The sequence below is a fragment of the Chiloscyllium plagiosum genome, chromosome 6 (assembly GCF_004010195.1).
Source record: "Chiloscyllium plagiosum isolate BGI_BamShark_2017 chromosome 6, ASM401019v2, whole genome shotgun sequence".
Lineage (NCBI taxonomy): Eukaryota > Metazoa > Chordata > Chondrichthyes > Orectolobiformes > Hemiscylliidae > Chiloscyllium > Chiloscyllium plagiosum.
In genome coordinates, this window is record NC_057715.1 from 12045400 (window position 1) to 12068327 (window position 22928).

Genomic DNA, 22928 nt, shown 5'->3' on the forward strand with positions numbered 1-22928 from the left:
TAGCAGGGGATACCTGTATCTAGCAACTTCACACTGACCTACATTTCGGTGCATTGCACTGAAAGCAATCACAGCTATACACTCAAAAACACTTTTAAATCCTGGCCGTGAAGTGTAACTCCTCCGAAACCTCTTTGGGATTTATTTCTGCACAGTACGATGCCATGTGTTGATCTCAATCTGAATTAATTTCATTTCTATTAATAATTTTCATTGCACCTATTTTCCAGGTATACACGAGATATTCAATCTTCTGAATTCAGCTCGTTTATTTATTGGAGTCATAATAACTTCAGTGATTGGGTACATTTGCTATCAAAGATGATGTTCTAAAATGTACGTATATTGTAAAACCGGGACACAATCCATGAATTGCGACATGTAGATATATGAGTTGGCTTCATGTGTACACAGAAACCACAGTGCCACCTCTTGTGGTTTCGAAGAGATAGAACCTGATTTACATGGGAATTCCTTTAGTTGTTGTGCTGTATAAACATCCGACTGTTTTTATCTTCATCAAATGAACAAGGAGAAAGAAATTACCATATGTAATCATAGACTAGGCAAGCTCTGAAGGGGTTCATCAGCTGGTTGTATCTAAAAGTGACCATTACTGTGGCATTCAGTTTAATTCCTGTTACCTGCCAACTCATTGCAGGAAGAAGAAGCAAGAGGGCTTCCAGACTGAGTTGGAACTGCTGTCAGTGGGAAACCAGAAGATAAATACTCAAACAAGAGCAACTGAGATCTCTTATTAGGAAGACAGAGTTTGAAGAATTTTTTGTGACTCACAGTGATCAATAACGTGAAGTGGGCTGGCAATAAAATTTGTGGGATCTCTCGTGATTATGCCTGTCCATTTGTAGCATACATTCAAACACAGTTTGCTCATTATTTTATGTTGATCTCAGTTGATTTCTCAATGTTAGTGTATGTTAATTGTTGGCTCTGCCTTGATGACACTTGCAAAATAAAATTTCTTCCGCTTGTTTAAATCTTTGAAACGTTTTGGCTTTGTTCTCTGTGTGAATACCTGGGAATTCAAACTTCATCTGCTTTAAAAAGAACTTATTGGTCCCGAACTGGATCACAACATTGTTTAAAAACTCATGTTAATGATTGGATGTAATCTTTTGGAATGAAATTTTTCAACTGCGGCAGTGCAAGGTAGCTGAAAACAAATTGGCAACCATTCCATACGAGACCAAAAGCAACAACTTATATTTGTATAACAGTGGTAGGTTAAGGTAATGAAATATTCCACTGCACTTCACAGGAGCATTATAAAACAAAGTATGACATACAACAGGGACTATTAGACCAGATGACCCAAAGCTTGGACAAAGAGGTAGGTTTTTTTAAAGAAGGAGGATATCATGGCAGAGAGGTGGAGTGCGAGGAAGGCAGCTGAGGGTATGGCCACTAATGGTGGATCAATTGGAATTGGAAATGCATTAGGAGCCAGAACGAGAGGAGGCCAGAAATCCAGGAGGGTTGTGAAACTTGAGCTGACTATAGAGATATGGAGACGCAAACCTCTGGAGGATTCTGAAAACAAATGTGAGAACTTTATTATCGAGATATTGCTTAGTCAGGAGCCATGGAGCCTTTCCTTTGTTTACACTACTGCTTTTGATCAAATTTACCCCTTCTGCCTACATTTGAGAACTTACTGTGTGGACTACTATACAAAGGTGATGGTACAAGCAGGGTTTTCAAAATCAGTTGTGAAGGTGGAAGTCTTTCTGATATCTCCACTGAGATAGACATGGGAATTATTTTAGTTTAACAAAGAACTAAGAAAGTTTACAGTCCAGGAACAGACCCTTCAGCCCTCCATGCCTGAGCCAATCCAAATGTACTGTCTAAACCTGTCGGCTAATTCCTAAGCATCTGTATCCCTCTGCTCCCCACCTACTCATGCATCTGTCCAGATGCATCTTAAATGAATCTACCATGCCTGCCTCTACCACCTCTGTGGGCAACGTGTTCCCAGACGCCCACCACCCTCTGTGTGAAGTACTTGCCACGTGCATCCCCCTTAAACTTTCCACCTCTCACCTTGAAAGTGTGACCTCTCGTTGTTGAATCCTTCACCCTGGAAAAAAGCTTGTCTCTGTCCACCCTGTCTATACCCGTCATGGTTTTGTAAACCTCAATCAGTTGTACTGTATAAACATCTGACTGTTTTTATCTTCATCAAATGAACAAGGAGAAAGAAATTACCTTATCTAATCATAGACTAGGGGTTCATCAGCTGATTGTATCTAAAAGTGACCATTATTGTGGCAGTCAGTTTAATTACTGTTATCTGCTAATTGAAGAACAAATGAGATGAGCACAAAGTTACACAAACACCTAATATCAGGTAATCAGGGGCTGGGCAGATTTTGATTCTGGGCAAACCTTCAGATGGAAAAAGAAAACAAATGATGAATTAGTCACATTCATAGAACTGTACAGCATGGAAACAGACCCTTCAGTCCAATTCATCAATGCCGACCATCAGTCATGGTTACTGACCTATGTTAGCTTCTGGTTAACAATGGCTTGAGTTTAAAATTATCATTCTGGTTTCCAAATCACTGCACAACTTTACCTTTCCTTATCTTTGTTTGGAATGTTTTGGAATGAGAGGACAATACAATGGGCACACTTAAAATTCAAATTCTAAGCACCCCTGATTTTAACTGCACCATCACTAGTAATTCTGCTTCATCACTAGTAACTAGTAACCAAAGCTCTGCAATACCCTCCCTGAACATCTGCATCTCAGATTTCTCCTTAAATAGACACTTTACCTAAACAAGTTTTTGATCACTTGTTCAAAAATACAGTTACGTCTTGCAGCATCACAGACCCTTGCACTGAAACAAGATGGCTCAGTGGTCAGCACTGCTGCTTCACAGTGCCAGGGACCTGGGTTCAATTCCACCTTTGGGTGACTGTTTGTGTGGATTCTCGTAGAAGATAGTGCAGGTAAGTGACGTTGAAATGCCCATCAGCCATGACTGAATGATGGAGTGGACTTGATGGGCCAAATGGCCTTAATTTCACTCCTATGTCTTATGGAATGCTTTCTTACAGAAAGGTAGTGCACCAATTCTGTTGTGAAACATGAAAGAGTTCAGAAAAGATTAACAAAAATGTTGCAAGAGTTGGAGGGTCTGAGCTTTAGGGAGAGGCTGAATAGGCTGGGACTGTTTTCTCTGCAGTGTCAGAGCCTGAGGGGTGACCTTATAGAGGTCTAGATAGGATAAATTGACATGGTCTTTTCTGTGGGGTGGGGCAGTCCAAAACTAGGGGCATGGGTTTGGGTGAGAGTGGAAAGATTTCAAAGGGACCTAAAGACCAATGTTTTCTTGCAGAGGATGGTGCGTGTATGGAATGAGTTGCCAGAGGAAGCGATAGAAGTTTGTTCAATTACAACAATTTAAAAGGCATCTGGATGGGTATATGAATTGGAAGGGTTCAGAAAGGAAATGGGCCAAGTGCTGGCAAATGGGATTGGATTTATCTAGGATATCTGGTTGGCATGGGTGAGTTTGACCAAAAGGTCTATTTCTATGCTCTACATCTCTATGACTCTATGACGCTACTGGCAAGTTGTTATTAAGGGAAGAATTTTGGCCAGAGGATCTGAAGAAATTCCCATGGGAACATAAATACAAACTAAATACTAAGACTAAATTAATTTGTTAATCAGAGAATTCTGGAAATAAACGGTAGAAATAGAAAATGCTAGTGTAATATAACTTCGCAATTCTTAGCTTTTAAAAAGAAAACGTGGATGATTATGTTTGTGTATGGACATTAACCCTGGTTGTCTGTTTACCTTCACATATTTAAATGATATGCTGCATTCTTGGGTTTTAGTTTGGGCTTGCACAGCTTGTTGAAGCAAATTCACAAGATGTAAGTGGTGTTATAAAACTCTCTCAAAAACACTCTTTTATATGTTCTTCCATATTGTACATTATGTTTATAATATTCCATTATTGCGAGAAACAGAGATTGCAGAAAAGGTTATACAACTTTGTACTCCAAAGAGAATCTTGGACTACACCGAGTCCATGCCAATAATTAAACCATGCTGCACATGACATTTCCAATTATTTAAGTTAATAACCATTACATACCACGAATATTTGCTGGAGTTCCCTCTTTACGCTTCCGGTTGCTGAAGGCCAAATCTGGAATTCACAATTGGAGTATTTTATCGCAACTATGGGTGCAATATTAAAAGTTGAATTATTGAGGAAAATGCCTTCTTAACCTAAATGCCTGTACTACACAGGTCTTAGTAATTGTGAAATTCTGAGATTCCAGCAAGAAGCAATATAAATGCAAGATTCTTCAAAAGCTTTGTCTTCAGCAGAAATCATGCCAGGGTCAGTTCTACAGTCTTTGGGCGACCTTAATGTGTATTAAAAATTTCATAAAGCTGCTATAGTGACTAAATAATCAAGTTACAGTATTGAAATGTGTCACAATCAAGTCATAACAGGAACATTGCCCGTTTAGTAATGAAGAATGAGAAATATGTTTTAAATACCAGTGTTCTCCAGAGTGTCCTGAGAGCATTGTTGGGGGATTGAATGTGGCTCCTTCTCTATCTGGCACTATCTTAACTTCTCAGGGGCACCTGGACTCAAGGTCCCTCATCTTCCTGTTGTTTTTCTGTCCCTACCAACTCACAATGGCTAAATTGATGGAGTACTGTTCTGCTTCCAGCAGCCAATGAGCATTTCCATTAGAGCTGGCTGTCCATGATACCTACCAACCTGTCCATGGAATCAGCTCAATACATGCACGTCAGACCTGGCATTGTACAGATAGTGCTAGTTAACACCACACATCTTCGATCCAGTTTACCATACATCTCTGACAAATCTGCCTGTCCCCCTGTGTCAGCTTATGCATTTTGATGCAAGTTATTAACGGCTGAGACTGTGGGGTTCTCTCTTGCCTGGGACCAACTAGCTCCTTGCCTTTGGCAGTCCTCCGAGTGCCAGTGACCTAGTTTGCTTTTTCCTCAGCTTGCTTTGAGTACAGAGCCATGCTCTACTCACCAGTTTGTGCTCCTGACTGTATTCCAGCTAAAGTTCCCATGGTGGTGTCAGTTCCTGAGTTAGAGGAGGTGCAGAGGATACCTTTGAGGTATCTGTAGCTTCTTTCTCTGAGCTGGATGATCTCCAGAGGGGCTGCTCTCTCCATGGCAGAGGTTGTGTAGATGTTGTTTGTGCCTGTAAAAGACAAGACAGTTAAGAAATAAGGATGGACATGTTGAGAATGCATTCACACTGGCTGGAATGGTAGAGCAGCTATCAATTCTACTTGGGATGCCAAGATGTGGTGGTCACAACCTCACCATACATGTGGTCAGGCTCCTCTCTCGCTAAGGCAGGGAGTGCCTCCATTGTAGGTGGTGATCAGGTGAACGTCAGGCTCTTCATCAACTGATTTGTCTCTCTTGGCCCTGATGCCTTCTCCTCAGCTGAGGCAAGGGAAGGGATTGAATGAGATGAAAGTGGTTAGCGAGCTGGTAATGTTAGTGCAGCTGCAGGAAAGATAAAGATGTGTGCCGAGTGAGGGAATAGGAAGTTCAGAGGACATACAGATGGTAACCTGGGATGTTAAGGTGGGAGACAATGAGAAACAATGAAGAAAAAAACATTGACAGTAATAGAGTACAAGCATTGGTGGGAGCTGTGAGCAGTAGCAGAGTTAGAGGCAGAGAGCTAATGGTGGCACTTATTTTTGTGAAACGCTGAAGATCATTCACCTTCTTCCTGCACTGCTGGGTGTTTCTGCACACATTGGACACTGCGCTGACCCGGGTGGATACTTTAAATTAGGTTGGCAGTCTCTGATGTTGTGGTCTTTTTTGGCAGACCAGGAGGAAGAGGATGGCTCTTCTGTTCACCACTTTCCCCAACCAAGATGTCCAGGTCCCTACCAGGAAAGCAGGGAACCAACCTGCCTCTCTCGGCCATCTCTGGCACACCATTTCTCACAAACATCCATTCTGAAGGGCTTTTCCTGGCTTGCTGTGGTGGGACTAGTGCACATCTGGGCCTTAAAAATATTACTGACAGTCAGAAACCTGGAAAGTCTCACCACTGATGAGCAAAAGGTAACAGAAGAGTGATGCTGAGGAGGCTTAGTTTATAGATAATGAGGTCTACATTAGAAAAGTGACTGGACACTGTCAAACTGTGGGAAAATTCAGCCCAAAGAAACCACCGTGTAATGGTGGAATTTAGGACAAGCTGTAGAACAAAAGCTAACATCAGTAGCTTTGCAAAGATGAATACAGCAAGCTAGAGTGTAGCTGGACATAGATTTCACAGAATTGGAAGGGTAATAACTATCTACTGTGACAATCATTTGAAGTGGGTTCCGAGGTTTCCAATGAACGATAAAACAGCTTACGTAAGTCTAAAAGTTTTGCATAGCTCATTCACTGCTTTTGAATTCCCAGAGGAAATTGTGACCAACAACCAACCTCAGATTTGTTCTGAAGAGTTTGCTTAATTCATGAGAATGAATGGTTTAAAACATATTGGAGTTCAACTTTATCATCCAGCACCAAGTAGAGCAGTAAATTGCAGAATACAAATGGTCACACATGCTCTTGTGTGATACCAATCTGAAACAAAAAATCTCAAGGTTTAATGGTTACACACTGTAACACACTTCACACCACTATTGGCAGCATACTAGCTGAATTGTTATTTAAAAGACAGCCCAGCATTAAGTATGCATTGCTGAAGCAGTGCTCAGCACAGCCCGTACAAGAGGAATAATCAAGACAGGAAGATAATTGTTATTTGTTTAAAAACAATTGAGGGCGGTACGGTGGCACAGTGGTTAGCACTGCTGCCTCACAGCGCCACAGACCCGGTTCAATTCCTACCTTGGGCCACTGTCTGTGTGGAGTTTGCACATTCTCCCCGTGTCTGCATGGGTTTCCTCCAGGTGCTCCAGTTTCCAAAGACGTGCAGGTTAGGTGAATTGGCCATGCTAAATTGCCCATAGTGTTAGATGTAGGGGAATGGGTCTCGGTGGGTTGCTCTTCGGAGGGTCGGTGTGGACTGGTTGGGCCGAAAGGTCTGTTTCCACACTGTAAGTAATCTAATCTAATATAACAGGGATGCATGGTGCTGCACGGTGGCTCAGTGGTTAGCACTGCTGCCTCACAGCATCAGGGACCCAGGTGCGATTCCAGCATCAGGTGACTGTTTGTGTGGAGTTTGCACATTCTCCCCAAGTCTGCGTGGGTTTCCTCCCACAATCCAAAGATATGCAGGTTAAGTGAATTGGCCATGCTAAATTGCCCATCGTGCTCAAGGAGTTTTTAGTTAGGGGCAAATGTATAGTAATAGCATATGGGAATGGGTTTGGGTGGGATACTCTTCAAATGGTTGGTGTGGACTTGTTGGGTTGAAGGGCTTGCTCCCGCACTGCAGGTGCGCCCAGATGAGCACTGGCATTCTGAAGCTGCTCTGTACATAAGGCATCCTGTTCTGTGCACAGTGACCTGAGAATGAATGTCCTCTTCCCTCAGGAATGGTACAATGGACCCCAGGACACCACACCTGCAGCCCCAACCAGCCTGGCCTAAGCTCTGCACCAGGATTGATGTAGTTTTTACCCTGTGGAGGAATGGCCGGCAATGCAGGTTTATGATTTTTCTGACTCTGCCAGGGTAAGTGCCACCATCTTCCCTGAAACCTCATACCAAGGTTCATAATCTACCACTCTCAGTATTCCAAGATGCATTCTATACCTCATGCACATCTCCCACCCGAACCTCCAGCACTGCCAACCCAGCATGGTCCCTGTGTTGTCTACTTACTCACTCGGAACACTTCAGCAGCTTTGACCCACCTGTCCCAGCACTAACAGCAATACCATACACCTTCATCTCACTCAATCACTTCTCTTCTCTCATTTCAGCAGGAAACAGCTGATTATAGGGTCGTAAGAACCCAGATGGATGGTGGGGCGCCCGATATTAGGTTCCTCAATCTCACAAGGCAAGAAACCTGACCTTCTCTCAGGAGAAGACTGGGACCACTCCTTTGAGAAAGATGAGATATCCATGCCAAGCTAACCAAGTGAGTATAATTTTTCAGAATTGAGAGCAGGTCAGGCAGCATCAGAGGAGCAGGAGAAAAAGCCCCTTATCAGGAATCATTCTTATGCTTATGCCCGAAAAGACGATTCTCCTGCTCCTCGGATGCTGCCTGACCTGCTGTGCTTTTCCAGCACCACACTCTCGACTCTGATCTCCAGCATCTGTAGTCCTCACTTTCTCCTAGTATCATTTTTCAACCCAGTGTAGATTTTATATGAACACTACTGTTAGTGTATTTCAGTGCACACAATGTATTAGCCTTGGTATAATACTTTCTTGCTTTTGAGTCTTGCAGGCAGAAATGCAATGTCCATAGTGTCGGTGTTCAAGAGTGCCACCTTCTGGCACTCTGAGGAAGAGAGTTTAGAGACCTCAGAGGAAGCATTGGCAAGGCTGTTTCCTACACCCTCCACCAGCTCGACACTGACACCTCTGTGGGTAGTGTCACCAGTTTAAAGTCCGGAGCACAAAATGGTGAGCCCATCACTGCCATGTTTCCAAAACCAGGCCATGGGCACTTGGAGCCCTGCCAGAGACCAGGCATACACACACACACAGACACAGACACAGACACACACACAAACACACACATACACAGAGGCACAGACAGACAGACACACACACACACACAGACAAACACACACACAGAGGCACAGACAGACACACACACATACACACACACAGAGACAAACACACAGAGATACAGACAGACACACACACACACACACATGCATACAGACACACATACACGATTTTGGGGTCTTTCTGCCTCAAAAATATGATCATCTATCTGCCTCTGGGGACATTTTAGTATTTGCCATGGAGAGCCAGGTCTAGCACCCACAGGCTCTGCTGAAGTGACACATAGATGCACACTTCATCATGCCAGCCATTGGTCCTCAGCATCAAGAGCAAGGGAACAGGGCAATGGGCATCTTGATCTCACTCCAGGTGCCCCTCCCTGATGAGGAGACAAGGCAGTGTTAGAAGGCAATCTGCTGGAGGAGGAGCCACACACAATCCTCCAAGAAGTCTTTTCTCAGGATACTGTCACTGAGAATCCATGCCCAATCCCTACAAATAGCTTCCACACCTCTTCCTTGCAGCTGAGGCCCCATTTCAGTCCCCATCCCTCTTACCACTTGCCTTTGTTGAATAAAGCTGACAGACCAATCACAACTCACTCCCTTTAGGAACATAACTGGACAGGCCCAGATGAGAAATGTTCACCATGACCTATTTGGGACTGCAAGGGCACCCAACCCTTGACTGAGTTCATGTCAACTGGGTTCCTGACAGTGATCAAGTCCCTGGATTAACTTCAGAGGCTTCCATTGATTTACTGTGCCAAGAACCCCTCACTGGCAGGTACCTCGATGGGCATCATTGAGAAGCACTCCTTATAGACTTTGCAACATCATCTTGTCATTTTTAAAGATATTTTCTTTTGTTTTATTTCTGTTTGTAATTTATATCAAAGATTTAGATGTGAATATAGGAGGCATGGTTAGTAAGTTTGTGGATGACACCAAAATTGGTGGTATAGTGGATGGCGAAGAAGGATATCTAAGATTACAAAGAGATCTTTATCAATTGGGCCAATGAATCAAGGAGTGGCAGATGGAATTTAATTTGGATAAATGCAAGGTATTGCATTTTGATAAAACAAACAAGGGCAGTCTTGGGTAGTGCTGTAAAACAGAGAGACCGAGGGATTCAGGTACATAATTCTTTGAAATTTGTGTCACAAGTAGACAGAGTGGTTAAGAAGGCATTTCGAATGCTTACCCTCATTGCTCAGACTGTTGGGTTTAGGAGTTATTTTGAGATTGTATAAGATGTCGGTGAGGCCTCTTCTAGAGTACTGTCTCTAGTTCTGATCACCCTGATATAGGAAGGATATTATTAAACTGGAGAGGATTCAAATAATGTTTAAACAGGATGGTGCCGCAAATGATGGATTTGAGTTATAAGGAGAGACTGGATAAGCTGGGAAATTTTCACTGGAGCATAGGAGGTTGAGGGGTGACCTTAAGGAGGTTTGTAGAATAATGATGGGTAAGTAATAAGGTGAATGACAGGTGTTTTTTTTTCCCTAGGCTTGGGGATTTGATGACTAAGGATCATTTTTTAAGGTGACAGGAGAAAGATTTAAAAAAATACATGAGGGAGCTTTTTTAAACAGAGTGGTTCATGTGTGGAATTAACTTCCAGAGGAGGGGATGGATATGGGTATATTTGCAATGTTTAAAAGACATTTGGATAAGTACATGAATGAGAAATGTTTGGAGGGATATGTACCAAGTGCAGGAAATGGGACTAGTTTAACTTGGGATTATGATCAGCATGGACTGGTTGAACCGAAGTGTTTGTTTCCATGACTGTTTGCATGCAGTGCACGCAGTGTAGTTGCTGATTGAGCCACCGGGACATGGAGCAATTATTTGAGAAATGTAGCAATATGAAGTAAGATGTCCAACCAGCAAGGCAATCTATCTGGCACTGTGACTGCACAGAGAAATAAGGTAAGGGAAGGAAAGCATCGAAGAAGGTGCTAAATGAGTGAGCCACTAAGAGAGCAAGAGGTGCAGCCTGGAGATGCAGCCTGACCCAATCCATGAGCTGAGTGTGTGTCATGTGAGCACACTGTCCTTGCAGAAATACTTCATTGCGAGCTGCTGGTGTGCCCCGAGTGCAACTTGATACTGCAGAAAGTCTTGCAAGTAGCTTGGAGAGATGTTAGGATCACAAGAGGCTGGCAGTTATCACATATGAGAATCTGTGGAGGAGGCGTGCATGCAACTAGTCCCCGGGCACTTGCCCTGATGGGGTACAATAGAACCAACTTTGTGTACATTGATGGATCTAGAAAAATCCAGAATAAACCAGGTCTCTACCTGACTCAGTTTTGTGAGAGGTGACAGGTCCAGATGAGGACTTGGCTCTAAGTTGACCACTTTAAGAGCAAGGAGAAAGTAATACTTAAGTGCATCAATGGTGAGTATTGACTAACCAGGTAATGTCAGTAACTCTCCTGTGTTACACTCAGTGGAATATTGGAAGTGAAACTGAAGGGTGACACGGTGGCTCGGTGGTTAGCACTGCTGCCTCATAGCACCAGGGATCTGGGTTCGATTCCAGCCTTGGGTGACTGTCTGTGTGGAGTTTCCTCCTACAGTCCAAAGGTGTGCAAGTTAAGTGAATTGGCCATGCTAAATTGCCCACAGTATCCAGGGATGTGTAGGTTAGATGCATTAGTCAGAGGAGATGTAAGCTAAGAGGTAGGGAGTTGGATCTGTGTGAGATACTCTTTGGAGGATCAGTGTGGACTTGTTGGGCTAAATGGCTTGTTTCCACACTGTAGAGATTCTATGACACAATATCCATTTATCATGGCCTAGTCTTTTGGTCTCTTGTGATGTTGAATGTAAGGAAGCTCTCTACTCTTTAGACTGACAATCTTTTTTCACATGTGTGTCAGCCATGAATTGGTGTCTTCTGTTCTAGCAGAGTATTCTTTCTGTCACTCTGCACATCTAACTCTCTCAGCCCCTGAATGTATTGGGACCCTCTCTTTACATTGTCTTTCTATCCCTGTATCTGAACTCTTCACATATTATGCAAGTATGATGTTACCAATAACTGAATCTGATGATATATAAATCACCTTGAATACAGCACTACATGTATCTAGGCGAAAGTGGGTACTGCAGATCCTGGAGATTAGTTAAGATTAGTGTGGTGCTGGAAAAGTACAGCAGGTTAGACAGCATCCAAGGAGCAGGAAAATCAACGTTTCGGGCAAAAGCCCTTCATCAGGAATATAATATAGTATATAATATATAGAATATACTATATCTGTCAGAAATACAAACCTGCTATAAAAAGTAAATGAGCACCACAGGCAGTTCTGAGCCAATATATTAGATGTCAGGTCCAAAATTGTTTTCCAATGGATGTGTATTCATGTGAAGGGGACAGATTAAAATCCAACATTCCCTGTATGTAACAGCTGACAGCCAGGATAGAATGCTCTGATTTAAAGGGATAGAATTATGAACATTACCTTACCAGATGCAAGTGGGCTAACATTTTGAACACAGTCCAGATTGGAGTGGTGCTGGAAAAGCACAGCAGGTCAGGCAGCATCCGAGAAGCAGGAAAATCGACGTTTCAGGCAAAAGCCCTTCATCAGGAATGAAGGCAGGGAGCTTCCAAGGTGGCCTTTTGAACAGTCTTTTCTGCAGTTACCCAGGAATTAGATTTAGACATTATAGCTTGCTGTGGTTTCTTTGTTTTTGTTTGGTCTCTTTTTGTAACGTTTGTGATTCATACAATGGTAGGTCAACCAACAATCTTGAACTGTGGTTAGGACTGCATATCAGACACCAATGCTTCTTTAGACAGTTGGACCTATTCTCACTTGCTTGTTTAATTCACTCATGGAATGGGGGCTTCGCTAGCTGGCCAGCATTTACTGCCAACCCATAAGTTACTTTGAGAAGGTGGCGGAGAGCTGTGTTCTTGAACTGCTGCAGTCCATGTGCTGTAGGTAGACCCATAATGACATTTGGAACAGAATTCCAGGATTTTGCCCTAGCAACAATGAAGGATCAGTGATATATTTCCAAGTTAAGATGGTGAATGTCTTGTAGATGGTACACATTGTTGCTACTGAGGATCAGTGGTGGAGGGAGTCGATGTTTGTGAATGCAGGGTCTTTGCCCTGGATTGTGTCCAAGTTTCTTGAGTGTTGTTGGAGCTGCACCAACTAAGTGGGGAGTATTCCATCACATTCCTGACCAATACTTTGTAGATGGTGGACAGGCTTTGGGGAGTGAGGGGGTGAGTTGCTCATGCAATATTCCTAGACTTGTGTAGCCACTGTGTTTATGTGGTGAGTCTAGTTGAGTTTACGGTCAATGTAACCCTAAGGATGTTGACAGTGGTGGTTTAGGTGATCATAATACCGGTGAATATCAAGGGGCAATGGTTAGATTGTCTCTTATTGGAGATGACTATTGCCTCACTATTGCGTGGCATGAATGCTACTCATTCTTAATTCTATCATTGTACTACAGAATCATCTGTAACATCTTCTCTTCTCATCCCTACATCATTAAATTTACCTTATCTGAAGGATTGTTCCTTAGTTCTCTCTTACTTTTCATCCAGAACATTGTCAACAACACCAAGATGCAACACCAGAGTCCACATGATCACTGATGACACACACCTCTGACCAGTTAGATTAACTAACGTGGAAATCGTCTTGTAAAACTGTAAGACCACACCTCCTTATTTTCCTTTGTTTTGGATTATGGATCAAAGCAGGGAAAGGACTGCTTTAAAACAAGGACTGTGAAGCAGATGATTTTAAATACAAGTTAGTGGAACTCATTGTGAGTTGTGTTTACAAAGTTGTTTTGTTCAAGCAGTGGGGGAAAGTGTTTGAGACTCAACAGTACTATGAGTGTGTGTTTCACCCTGAGACAGACTGCTAATTGGCTTTTCAGTTAGGTCCTGTTGTGTAAGCCAGGAGTCACGAGCACGACTACAACACTCCGACTCCTGAGAAGGTGGACTACTTGTATGTGAACAATATAGTGGCAGAAGGTCTCCAGACTCAGAGACAGCCCTGAAAATCCTTCCTGAAGACTTTAACCAATGCTGAGGGGATTGCTAATTCATTGAGCTTCTCTGACAGTGCAGGGTAATGCATTCATATCCTTATATGCTAAGGCATCTTGCAACAAACTTGTCAATAGACTTTTAGGGTGTCTATACACATAACATGAGTTGGAGTCTTTTTTAAAAATAGTTTATTGAAATTTAAAGATTTACATTTTTATAAAATTACAAATTGATGACAGCAATAAACCAATAACCACACTACTATGTGAAAAAAACGAATAACAACACAAACAGAACAAAGCTATACTCATGTACAAGATAAACAAATCAGTCGAAGCAATAAATAAATAACACCACACAGCGCCACGAAACAATAGCTCCAAACCTTCGAGAGCTTTAAATATTGCACCCGCATTTATTCAAAATTCTTCCTCTGGGGACACCAAGTTTGCTGAACCAAACCATCAAAGCTGTACAATTAAAATGGTAGAGCAATCTGCTTGTTGGTACCCCAAAAAGGGCTGGAATGTCTTATAAAAATATTCAGTTTTTTGGTGCCTCATATTTGTGAGATTGCCCAGGGGAATATGTTCCACGATTAGTTTGCGCCAACCTGACAGACCAGGGGGTTTTTCGGACACCCAGCACATCAAAATGTTTTTCCTTGCACAAAAAGTGAGATTATTGGAAAGTCTTCCCCATGTGTATCCAAAGAAGATAAATTGAGCAGGCTTAGGAGAAGAGAGACCGGGTCTTAACTTTGGTCCCCAAGACCCTCTCTATTATTCCTGTTATAGCACTCCAGTACATAGAAAGTCTGTGGCAGGACCACAGACAATGAGTGAGAGCACCAGTTATAATTTTACACTTGGGACACATTAATGTTACTGCCACCTTAAATTTTGAGAGACGATCTGGAGCCAGATGGACCCTATGAAGAATCTTCAATTGCATAGCATGGATTCTATTACAAATCAAAATCTTTTTTGTATTCTCACAAATATCCTCCCATACCTCAGAAGGGGTCTCAATTCCTAACACTCTCTCCCAAACCTCATGTAATCGCTCAATATCATCCAACCGACTACCCCTCAACAGATGTTAAAGAGTACTCACTGAGAGAGAGTTCTTGGCATGAAGCACCCTCTTCTCTTTTTCAGATCGGTAGAAGTCAGTTAAAAAAGTAATTTCTTTTTGTATAAAATCTCTAATCTGGATGAAATTAATAAGATCTCTGCTAGATAGTCCATACTTATGGATTATTGGTCAAAAGATATCATTATTTCCCCCTCAAATAAGTCACCCAAATAGGAAACTCCCCTAGCTGCCCAGAGTTTAAACTTGGGGTCCATTGTCCTTGGCCGGAAACCCGGCATACCAACTACAGGGGTAATGAAAGATGTTTTCGACATAATACCCTCGCTCTGCTGCATTGCCCTCCACGCTTTGACAGTATTGATAATTATTGAATTACAACAGTGCTCCACAACTGTTCTCATTTTATCTAAGAACAAGACAAAGGGACACTTTGCCTGGGAGGCCTCAATATCCAACCACATTGACACCAGGTCCCTACAGGCCCAGTCGCTTACGAAAGATAAAAAGGAGCTTAATTGATATCTTTTAATATCAGGGAGGTCCACTCCCCCCAGCTCCTGGGGAAATTACTATTTGGTGAGCTTAATAAGGGGTCGCCTATAGTGCCAGATAAAAGAACTAAACGAACCATTAAGTCTCTGAAACACTTACCTGGGAAAAATAAAAGGGAGCATCCGCATAGGGTATAGCAAACGTGGAAGGACATTCATTTTAATAAGAGCTATTTGACCGAACCAAGATACTGGAAGGGCCTCCCATCTTTGAAGATCTTGTTTAAACTTGTCAAACAAAGTAGACAAAATTAGCCTTAAATAGCTGGTCAAAGGCGGGAGTAACAAAACGATCAAGAAAACCTCCCTGTCACCACTTAATGGGAAACCGTGACTTACCCTCAAGGTATTCCTTCAAGACCCCGCATAGGCATAGCCTCCGATTTTGAAAGATTAATCTCGTAACCTGAAAAAGCGCCAAAAGAGTTGATACCCTGTATCAAATGGGGCAGAGAAACTGCTGGGTTTGAAAGGAAAATAAGAACTTCATCCACATATAATGTGATCTTATGTACCTTTGATCCCATTTCTGGGGCAATTCTGTTAGGATCCCTACGAATAGCCTCTGCCAACAGTTCAGTCATAAACATAAAAAGCAGAGGTGAAAGGGGACAACCTTGCCGACTGCCCCTACAAATATTAAAATTACTAGATCTTACACCACAGGTGAGAACCACAGCCAGCAGATCACTATAAACGACCCTTATCCACCTAATAAAGACTTCACTGAGACCAAACTGTTCCAGGGATTAGAAAAGATATCGAGGGTGTGGTGCTGGAAAAGCACAGCAGGTCAGGCAGCATCTTAGGAGCAGGAGAATCAATGTTTTGGGCATAAGCCCTTCATCATTCCAAATCTTCCATGTCTTTCTCCACAGGGTTCCTGATGAAGGACTTATGCCCAAAAAGTCGATTTTCCTGCTCCTTGGATGCTGCCTTACCTGCTGTGCTTTTCCAGCCCCACACTCTGAACTCTGATCTCCAGCTTCTGCAGTCCTCCTATAGAAAACGGTGGCTCAGTGCTTAGCACTGTTGTCTCATACCTCCAGGGACCTGGGTTCGATTCTGGTCTTGAGTGACTGTCTGTATGGAGTTTGCACATTCTCCCCATGTCTGCATTGGTTTGCTCCGGTTTACTCCCAGATTCCAAAAGATGTCCAGGTCAGGTGAATTAGCCATGCTAAATTGCCCATAGTGTTAGGTGCATTAGTCAGGGGTAGATATCGGGAAATGAGCCTGGGTGGGTTACTCTTTGGAGGGTCGGTGTGGACTTGTTGGGCCAAAGGGCCTGTTTACACACTGTAGGGAAACTAATCTAAAAAGTATGGCCAATCCACCTGATCAAATGCCTTCTTGGCATCTAAAGAAGTCACCAATCCATGAACCAATTTCTGCTGACATGTTTAAATCATATTGAGTAACCTCCTAACAGTGTTGGAGGATCTGCAGCCCTTTACAAAACCTGTCTGGTCCTCTTTGACAATGGAAGGCAACACCATTTCCAGCCTTAATGCAAGAGTCTTGGACAGAATTTTAAAATCAGAATTTAAAAGCGAGATGGGTCTGTAAGAAGCACACTCCTCCTGGGTCTTCCCTTTCTTAAGGGTAAGAGAGGTATTAGCCTCTCTCAAGGATGGCAGGAGGCAATTATGACTGTACGAGTAGTTGTACATGTCCAACATTGGCCCTGATAATATATTTATAAAATATATTGTAAATTTCGCGAGGAAGACCATCAGGGCTGGGCGCTTTCCACTTTGAAGTTGCTTCACTGCCTCCTGAACCTCTTGCTCTGTTAAAGGGGCATTAAGGAGGTCACACCTGGAAGATTTAGGTTCTTAAAAAAGGACCCCATCTTATCCCAACTATTCTCACAGCATTCTGACTGGTATAGTTCAGTGTAAAACCTCTGAAATGCAGCATTGATCCTTTTAGAATCACAAGTGAGAGTCCCAGCTCCTTCCCTAATTGACAGTAGACAATAGACAATAGGTGCAGGAGTAGGCCATTCTGCCCTTCGAGCCTGCACCACCATTCAAAATGATCATGGCTGATCATCCTCAATCAGTATGCTGTTCCTGCCTTATCTCCATAACCCTTGATTCCACTATCCTTGAGAGCTCTATCCAACTCTTGCTTAAATGAATCCGGAGACTGGGCTTCCACTGCCTTCTGGGGCAGAGCATTCCACACACCCATCACTCTCTGGGTGAAGAAGTTGATGCAATAGATTGGGGGGTCATTCATTTTCCTAGCCAGATATGCCAAAGATTTGCCTGGCCTATCACCACGCTCAAGCAGCCTTTGCTTTGTAAAGGATAGTTCCTTCCTCGCTGTCTGTGTGAGCATAGAATTTAAGGCGGACCAAAGAGCTGTGATCCACTGCAACTTAACCACTGATGGCCTGTCAAAATACACCAACTCAGCTGCTTTCAATCGTGCTGCTTTCCCTTCTGTCCCTTCCGACTGGCAATATAACAAATAATTATCCCTCAAGCATACACCTTAGCAGTCACCCATAGCATAGATGGGTTACTAGCTGTATCTGAATTGATGACCAAGAATGCTATAAATTTATTAGAGCAGTACTCAATGAACTTACTGTGCTTGAGAATAAAGGGATCCATTCGCCAGTACCATGAACCTGTTGCATTACCCTTAATCTCGCTCACTAAACATACTGCTGTGTGATTGGGAATGGCAATATTCCCAATTGTGCAGGATATCAGCAAACCCAAAAAAAGTCACAGGGGCAAGGGGAAGATAAATCCTTGTATGGCGCTTATGCAGATTAGAAAAAAACATAAAGTCCCTACCTGTCTGGTGGAAACATCTCCAAATGTGCTCCAGCCCCAGTTCCACACATAAATCAGCTAGCTGCTTAGATTGTGGAGACAGTTTTGGGGGGCCTTTGGGAATTCTATCCACTGTAGGGTCCAGAAGGCAGTTAAAATCCCCCTTTATAATGATACGTCATGACCCAAGGGCCATCAATTAGGAAAATGTATCAATCAAAAATTTAAGTGTGTTCGCCGGGGACAATAATTATTCAAAATATCATACTCTTCACCGTATATTGAGACTTTAAGAATTATGAACCACCTATACACATCTTTAATATGATCTATTAACTTAAATGGGAGATTCTTCTGGATAAATATGGCCACTCCCCTGCTCTTAGTATTGAAGGAGGAGAAAAACACCCAATCAAATTCAACCTGCTGTGACTTCAAATGTTCCTTATCATGAAGATGAGTCGCCTGCAGTAGGGCAATATCCACATTCTCCTTTTTAAGACTCAACAACGCCTTATTCTTCTTGACTGGTGAGTGACTCCCCTTAATGTTCCAGGTGCACTATTTGTGAACACAGCCTTGATCCTCTACAACAACCTTTGAACTCCCGAGAGGAAGAACTCGACTGAAAAAATACTGACCATAAATAAGAACAGACTCATCAAGTCTAAAAACTACATGCACTGTAACTACTATACTTAACAGACTAAGAGAACATTGAAACAAAAAAATCCAAAAAACTAAACCAAGCACAAATCACAAAAGGCACTTGATGGGAGATTGTATCCCTTCCCCCACCTCCCACACACACCTCCATTCCTCTTTCCAGCTTGAGCTGCACCCCAAACTCACATAAAAGAAAGAGAGGAAAATAAAGGGTAATATAAACAAATAAAACATAAGGGTGAGCACTCTGCCCAGGCCCAACTATACATTAACACCAATTAACATGGGGAAAAAAATCCAGTCACACTTCCTTTAAGAAAAAGACAAGAGTACAGAAAGCAAAGAAGAAAAATATTACTCTCTATATCCTTTAGTCCATCCAGTCTATTTTAAAGTTTCCAGAAGTTTTTTCGCTTTTTCCGAGGAATCACATGATTATACAGAACCCTCATGAATAAAACAAAACACATCCAGGTACCTTATAGAATATTGAAATCAAGGTCCTTCAGTTTTCTCTTAACCTCATCAACTGATTTCCTTTTACAGATCACGGCCACAGAAAGGTCCTGGAAGAACATTATCCTGAATCCTTTGTAAATCAAGGCCCATGGATCCTTCCCCAGCATTATGAAAGCTTCCATAACTCTCTGCTTGTCTCTTTGCACTGGTAACGCACCAAGACAAAGTAGGGGTGCTGGTCCGGGCTAGACCTGTGCACCACAATCTGGTGAACTCTGTCGACCTCCACCCAGCCTGCCTTGGCCTCCCAACCAAGACATCGCGGCAGCCAATCTTCAAAAAAGATTAGTGGTGCTCGTTTCCCACTCTCTTTAGCAGCCCAACAACAGGGATATTTTTTCTCCTACCTCTATTTTCGAGGTCATCAAACTGTTCGGTTAAGGCCCGGACCGTTTCTCGAGGGCCTGGATCCACTCTGTCGCGGATTCGATCATGGTCTCCAACATTGCAGTCCACCACTCGACCTCTTCCATCTGCTTTCTGAGCCCTTCAAGCTCCTTCTCATCCTTGTGGAGCATGGCCGAATTTGGCTCCAGCTGAGTACGACTCTCCTCGATCAATGCCTTGATCATTTCCCGGAGCTTCACAAATTCTACAGCTGTGGTCTATTGGGTAGCTGATTCCATCGCAGCTGCAGAGGAAGTTGCAGCTGTGGTTGCAGTCATAGTTGCGAGCGTGCCCAATGCCGTTGGTGAACGTCTTGCGTGTTGGGACTTAGTCAATCTTTTCCCTTTAGTCATCCTTGATTACCAAAACAAGATTTAAACAGTTCCACAACTGTTTAACAACAAATTTTCCAAAAAAAAACTTAAGTAGAGGGGCAAAAACACCACTACACCTGGGTTGAGATGCAGAGCTCAGCAAGGCAGACCTTTCAGTTCGCCGCCATCTTGGATCCTCCAGAGTTGGGGTTTGTTAATCCTGATGTTTATTTTTACATTTAGCTGGTCTGTGATTATTTTTCAGATCATTTCTGACCTTCTTGATTTATTACAGGATGGCCAGATATATTGAGTATAAAAAAATCCTTTTTGCTGATGATGAATAAGGTTTTCAAATATCTATTCTTTGGATCATTTAATCACTTAATCTGTATAATAAAACAATATAAACTGCTTGAAATGCAATGGTTCAGCAAAGGCATTGTTGGCTGTAAATCTATAATTGAGTATAAAACTAGTTAACCTTTTGTGTGTTTTAAAGGATTTATCCTATTCAATAGACCTTTATATTTAAACTGTGAGTAGCCTTTGACTTTTTAAATTTTCTAATTGGAAAGCAGACTGACAATTTTATTTCAGAAAATAGAGACAGGGCTTCGAGTTTGAAAGAATTTAGATCTTAAGCAGAAAGAAAGAAAGTTTTATTTTATGCTACTGAATTTTACAGATCTATGCTCAAAACATGGTGCTGTTAGTTTTCCAAATGCTTGGAATTCCACAGCTATCTTCTAGCTAATGAATGTTCAATAAGTTTTCCAAGTGTCAACCACTGAGAACTTGGACTCTTTATAAATGGCCACAGCTGCTTACCAGGACCTCCCACCTTGTGGGGGACGGAGGGTTTTGCCTCCCGCAAGAGATGTGTACCTGATGCAGCAATACCTCTATTAGCTCATGTAACACAAAAACTAGATATGGGTAATATGGTACTGAAAGATTCAACGGACATCCATGATAGCTCCTGATATTGACATATATTACCATCACATGAATGTAAAGTGCCTGGGCTAATGTTAAGCTATCCAGTTACAAAAGCAGTATACTTCTATCAGTTGTCATGGATCATACAGCCTCAGTTAAACTGGAGTCAGAGATCCCACTGCCATAAGATCACATGGTTCCATACAGTGGTGATATAAGCTATACTGCAGACTAACTGTGAGACATAACATTTGATTGAATTATTAAACAAAGTTCTGTGCTATCTTCTGGGGGTTGCCCCCAATTTGCAAAGGGCACTCGAATTATAGTACTCCCTTCTTTCCTGCCATTATAAAAACTACAAAAACAGGCTGCCTGCTCCCTCCTACCTCCTAATTCTGACCTAATTATTGTGTGGGCAGGGTAATATTGGTTTCAGTTGAGCTTTTAACAAGCTCAGTTAATGCTTCATTATTTACACATGCCAAACTGCAGTGGATTTCAGTCTGTCCCACCCTCCAATTTATGGGTTGAACTTGGGGGCACCCACCCAATTTATATGTCACCCAGTGAAAATATACAAGACAGAAGCATGTAATCTCCAGCTCCATGTTAAGCTTTAATGGCTTCTCATTCTAAGGTGAAAGCAACCTACAACAGAGGTGGCATAACTATCGGAAGCCATTGTATACAAATTACAAATACATTTGTCTCACCATCCTCTGTCCACTCTGAGACCCCTCGCCTTACCTGATACTGGTCTGTCTGGATGTTTACTCTGGAGACTGCTGATAGTCCCACTCCTATCCACTGGAATTTCTAGCACTGCTGGGAGTGGAGAGTTTGGTAGCCTGTCAGAGAGATTGGTAACTCTCTGAGGTGGGAACTACTCTCTGGGTGAAGACATACTTTGTGACATCACTCATGAATGTCCTGCCTATAATTTTAAGTTTAGTTACCTTTGTCAGGACTTCCACAACGAAGGAAGTTATTTATTTTGTCCACCCAATCAAGCTTCCTTAATTATATTCAGAATACTGGTTAGATAAATGATAACCCTCTGAACGTAAGAGAATACAAATCTAGGTGGTGCAACTTATTGTTCTGATTTAACATTTTCTTTCTCATATATTTGAAGTAAAAAGAACCAGTGTGTGTCAGCTGAAGGGAAACACTTTGGCACAACCCTTCAACTACCCGGCTCCACAAGAATGGAGATAACCTTCCAAATGTTTATCATTTCAAGATACCATATTGTTACCACATCACCATTTCCTTCCTGGGCCTACTACAGTTCCAGGAAAGTCCATTGTAAGCTGGAGGAACAACATATTATTTTCCACTTAAACTCTTTCCAGCCTCAGGACTCAACATTGGGTTCACCAACTTCAGACCTTGAGATGTGTCCTCAATGTGATTATCCCTCCTCTCCCTGCCACATCCCCCACTGTCTTGTTTGCACGTGTTTATATTTCAGCAGTGGTGACCTATTTTCAGTTATTAACATCCAACATCAATTTCTATTTCACTTCTCTATGACCGTTAACACTGATTTGGCCTTTTGATCTGAGGCAACTTGCCTATTTACAGATTACAGATTACATTACAGTGTGGAAACAGGCCCTTCGGCCCAACAAGTCCACACCGACCCGCCGAAGCGAACCCACCCATACCCCTACATTTACCCCTTAGCTAACACTACGGGTAATTTAGTATGGCCAATTCACCTGACCCTGCACATCTTTGGACTGTGGGAGGAAACCGGAGCACCCGGAGGAAACCCACGCAGACACGGGGAGAATGTGCAAACTCCACACAATCCGTCGCCTGAGGGGGGAATTGAACCCGGATCTCTGGCGCTGTGAGACAACAGTGC

At 42.5% G+C, this 22928-nt stretch overlaps 1 protein-coding gene across 1 annotated transcript in view; it reads right to left on the bottom strand.

Annotated features, from left to right (window-relative positions):
• Positions 1–22928, bottom strand: part of LOC122550457 (DNA (cytosine-5)-methyltransferase 3-like) — a 92248-nt gene that overhangs the window by 56406 nt on the left and 12914 nt on the right. Inside the window, exons 2-3 of the mRNA XM_043691199.1 lie at positions 5076–5249; positions 4143–4196 (exon numbers count right to left, since the gene is read on the bottom strand). Coding sequence (XP_043547134.1) covers positions 4143–4196; positions 5076–5220 — 199 coding nt within the window. The 5' untranslated portion in view covers positions 5221–5249. The remainder of the gene's footprint in view (positions 1–4142; positions 4197–5075; positions 5250–22928) is intronic.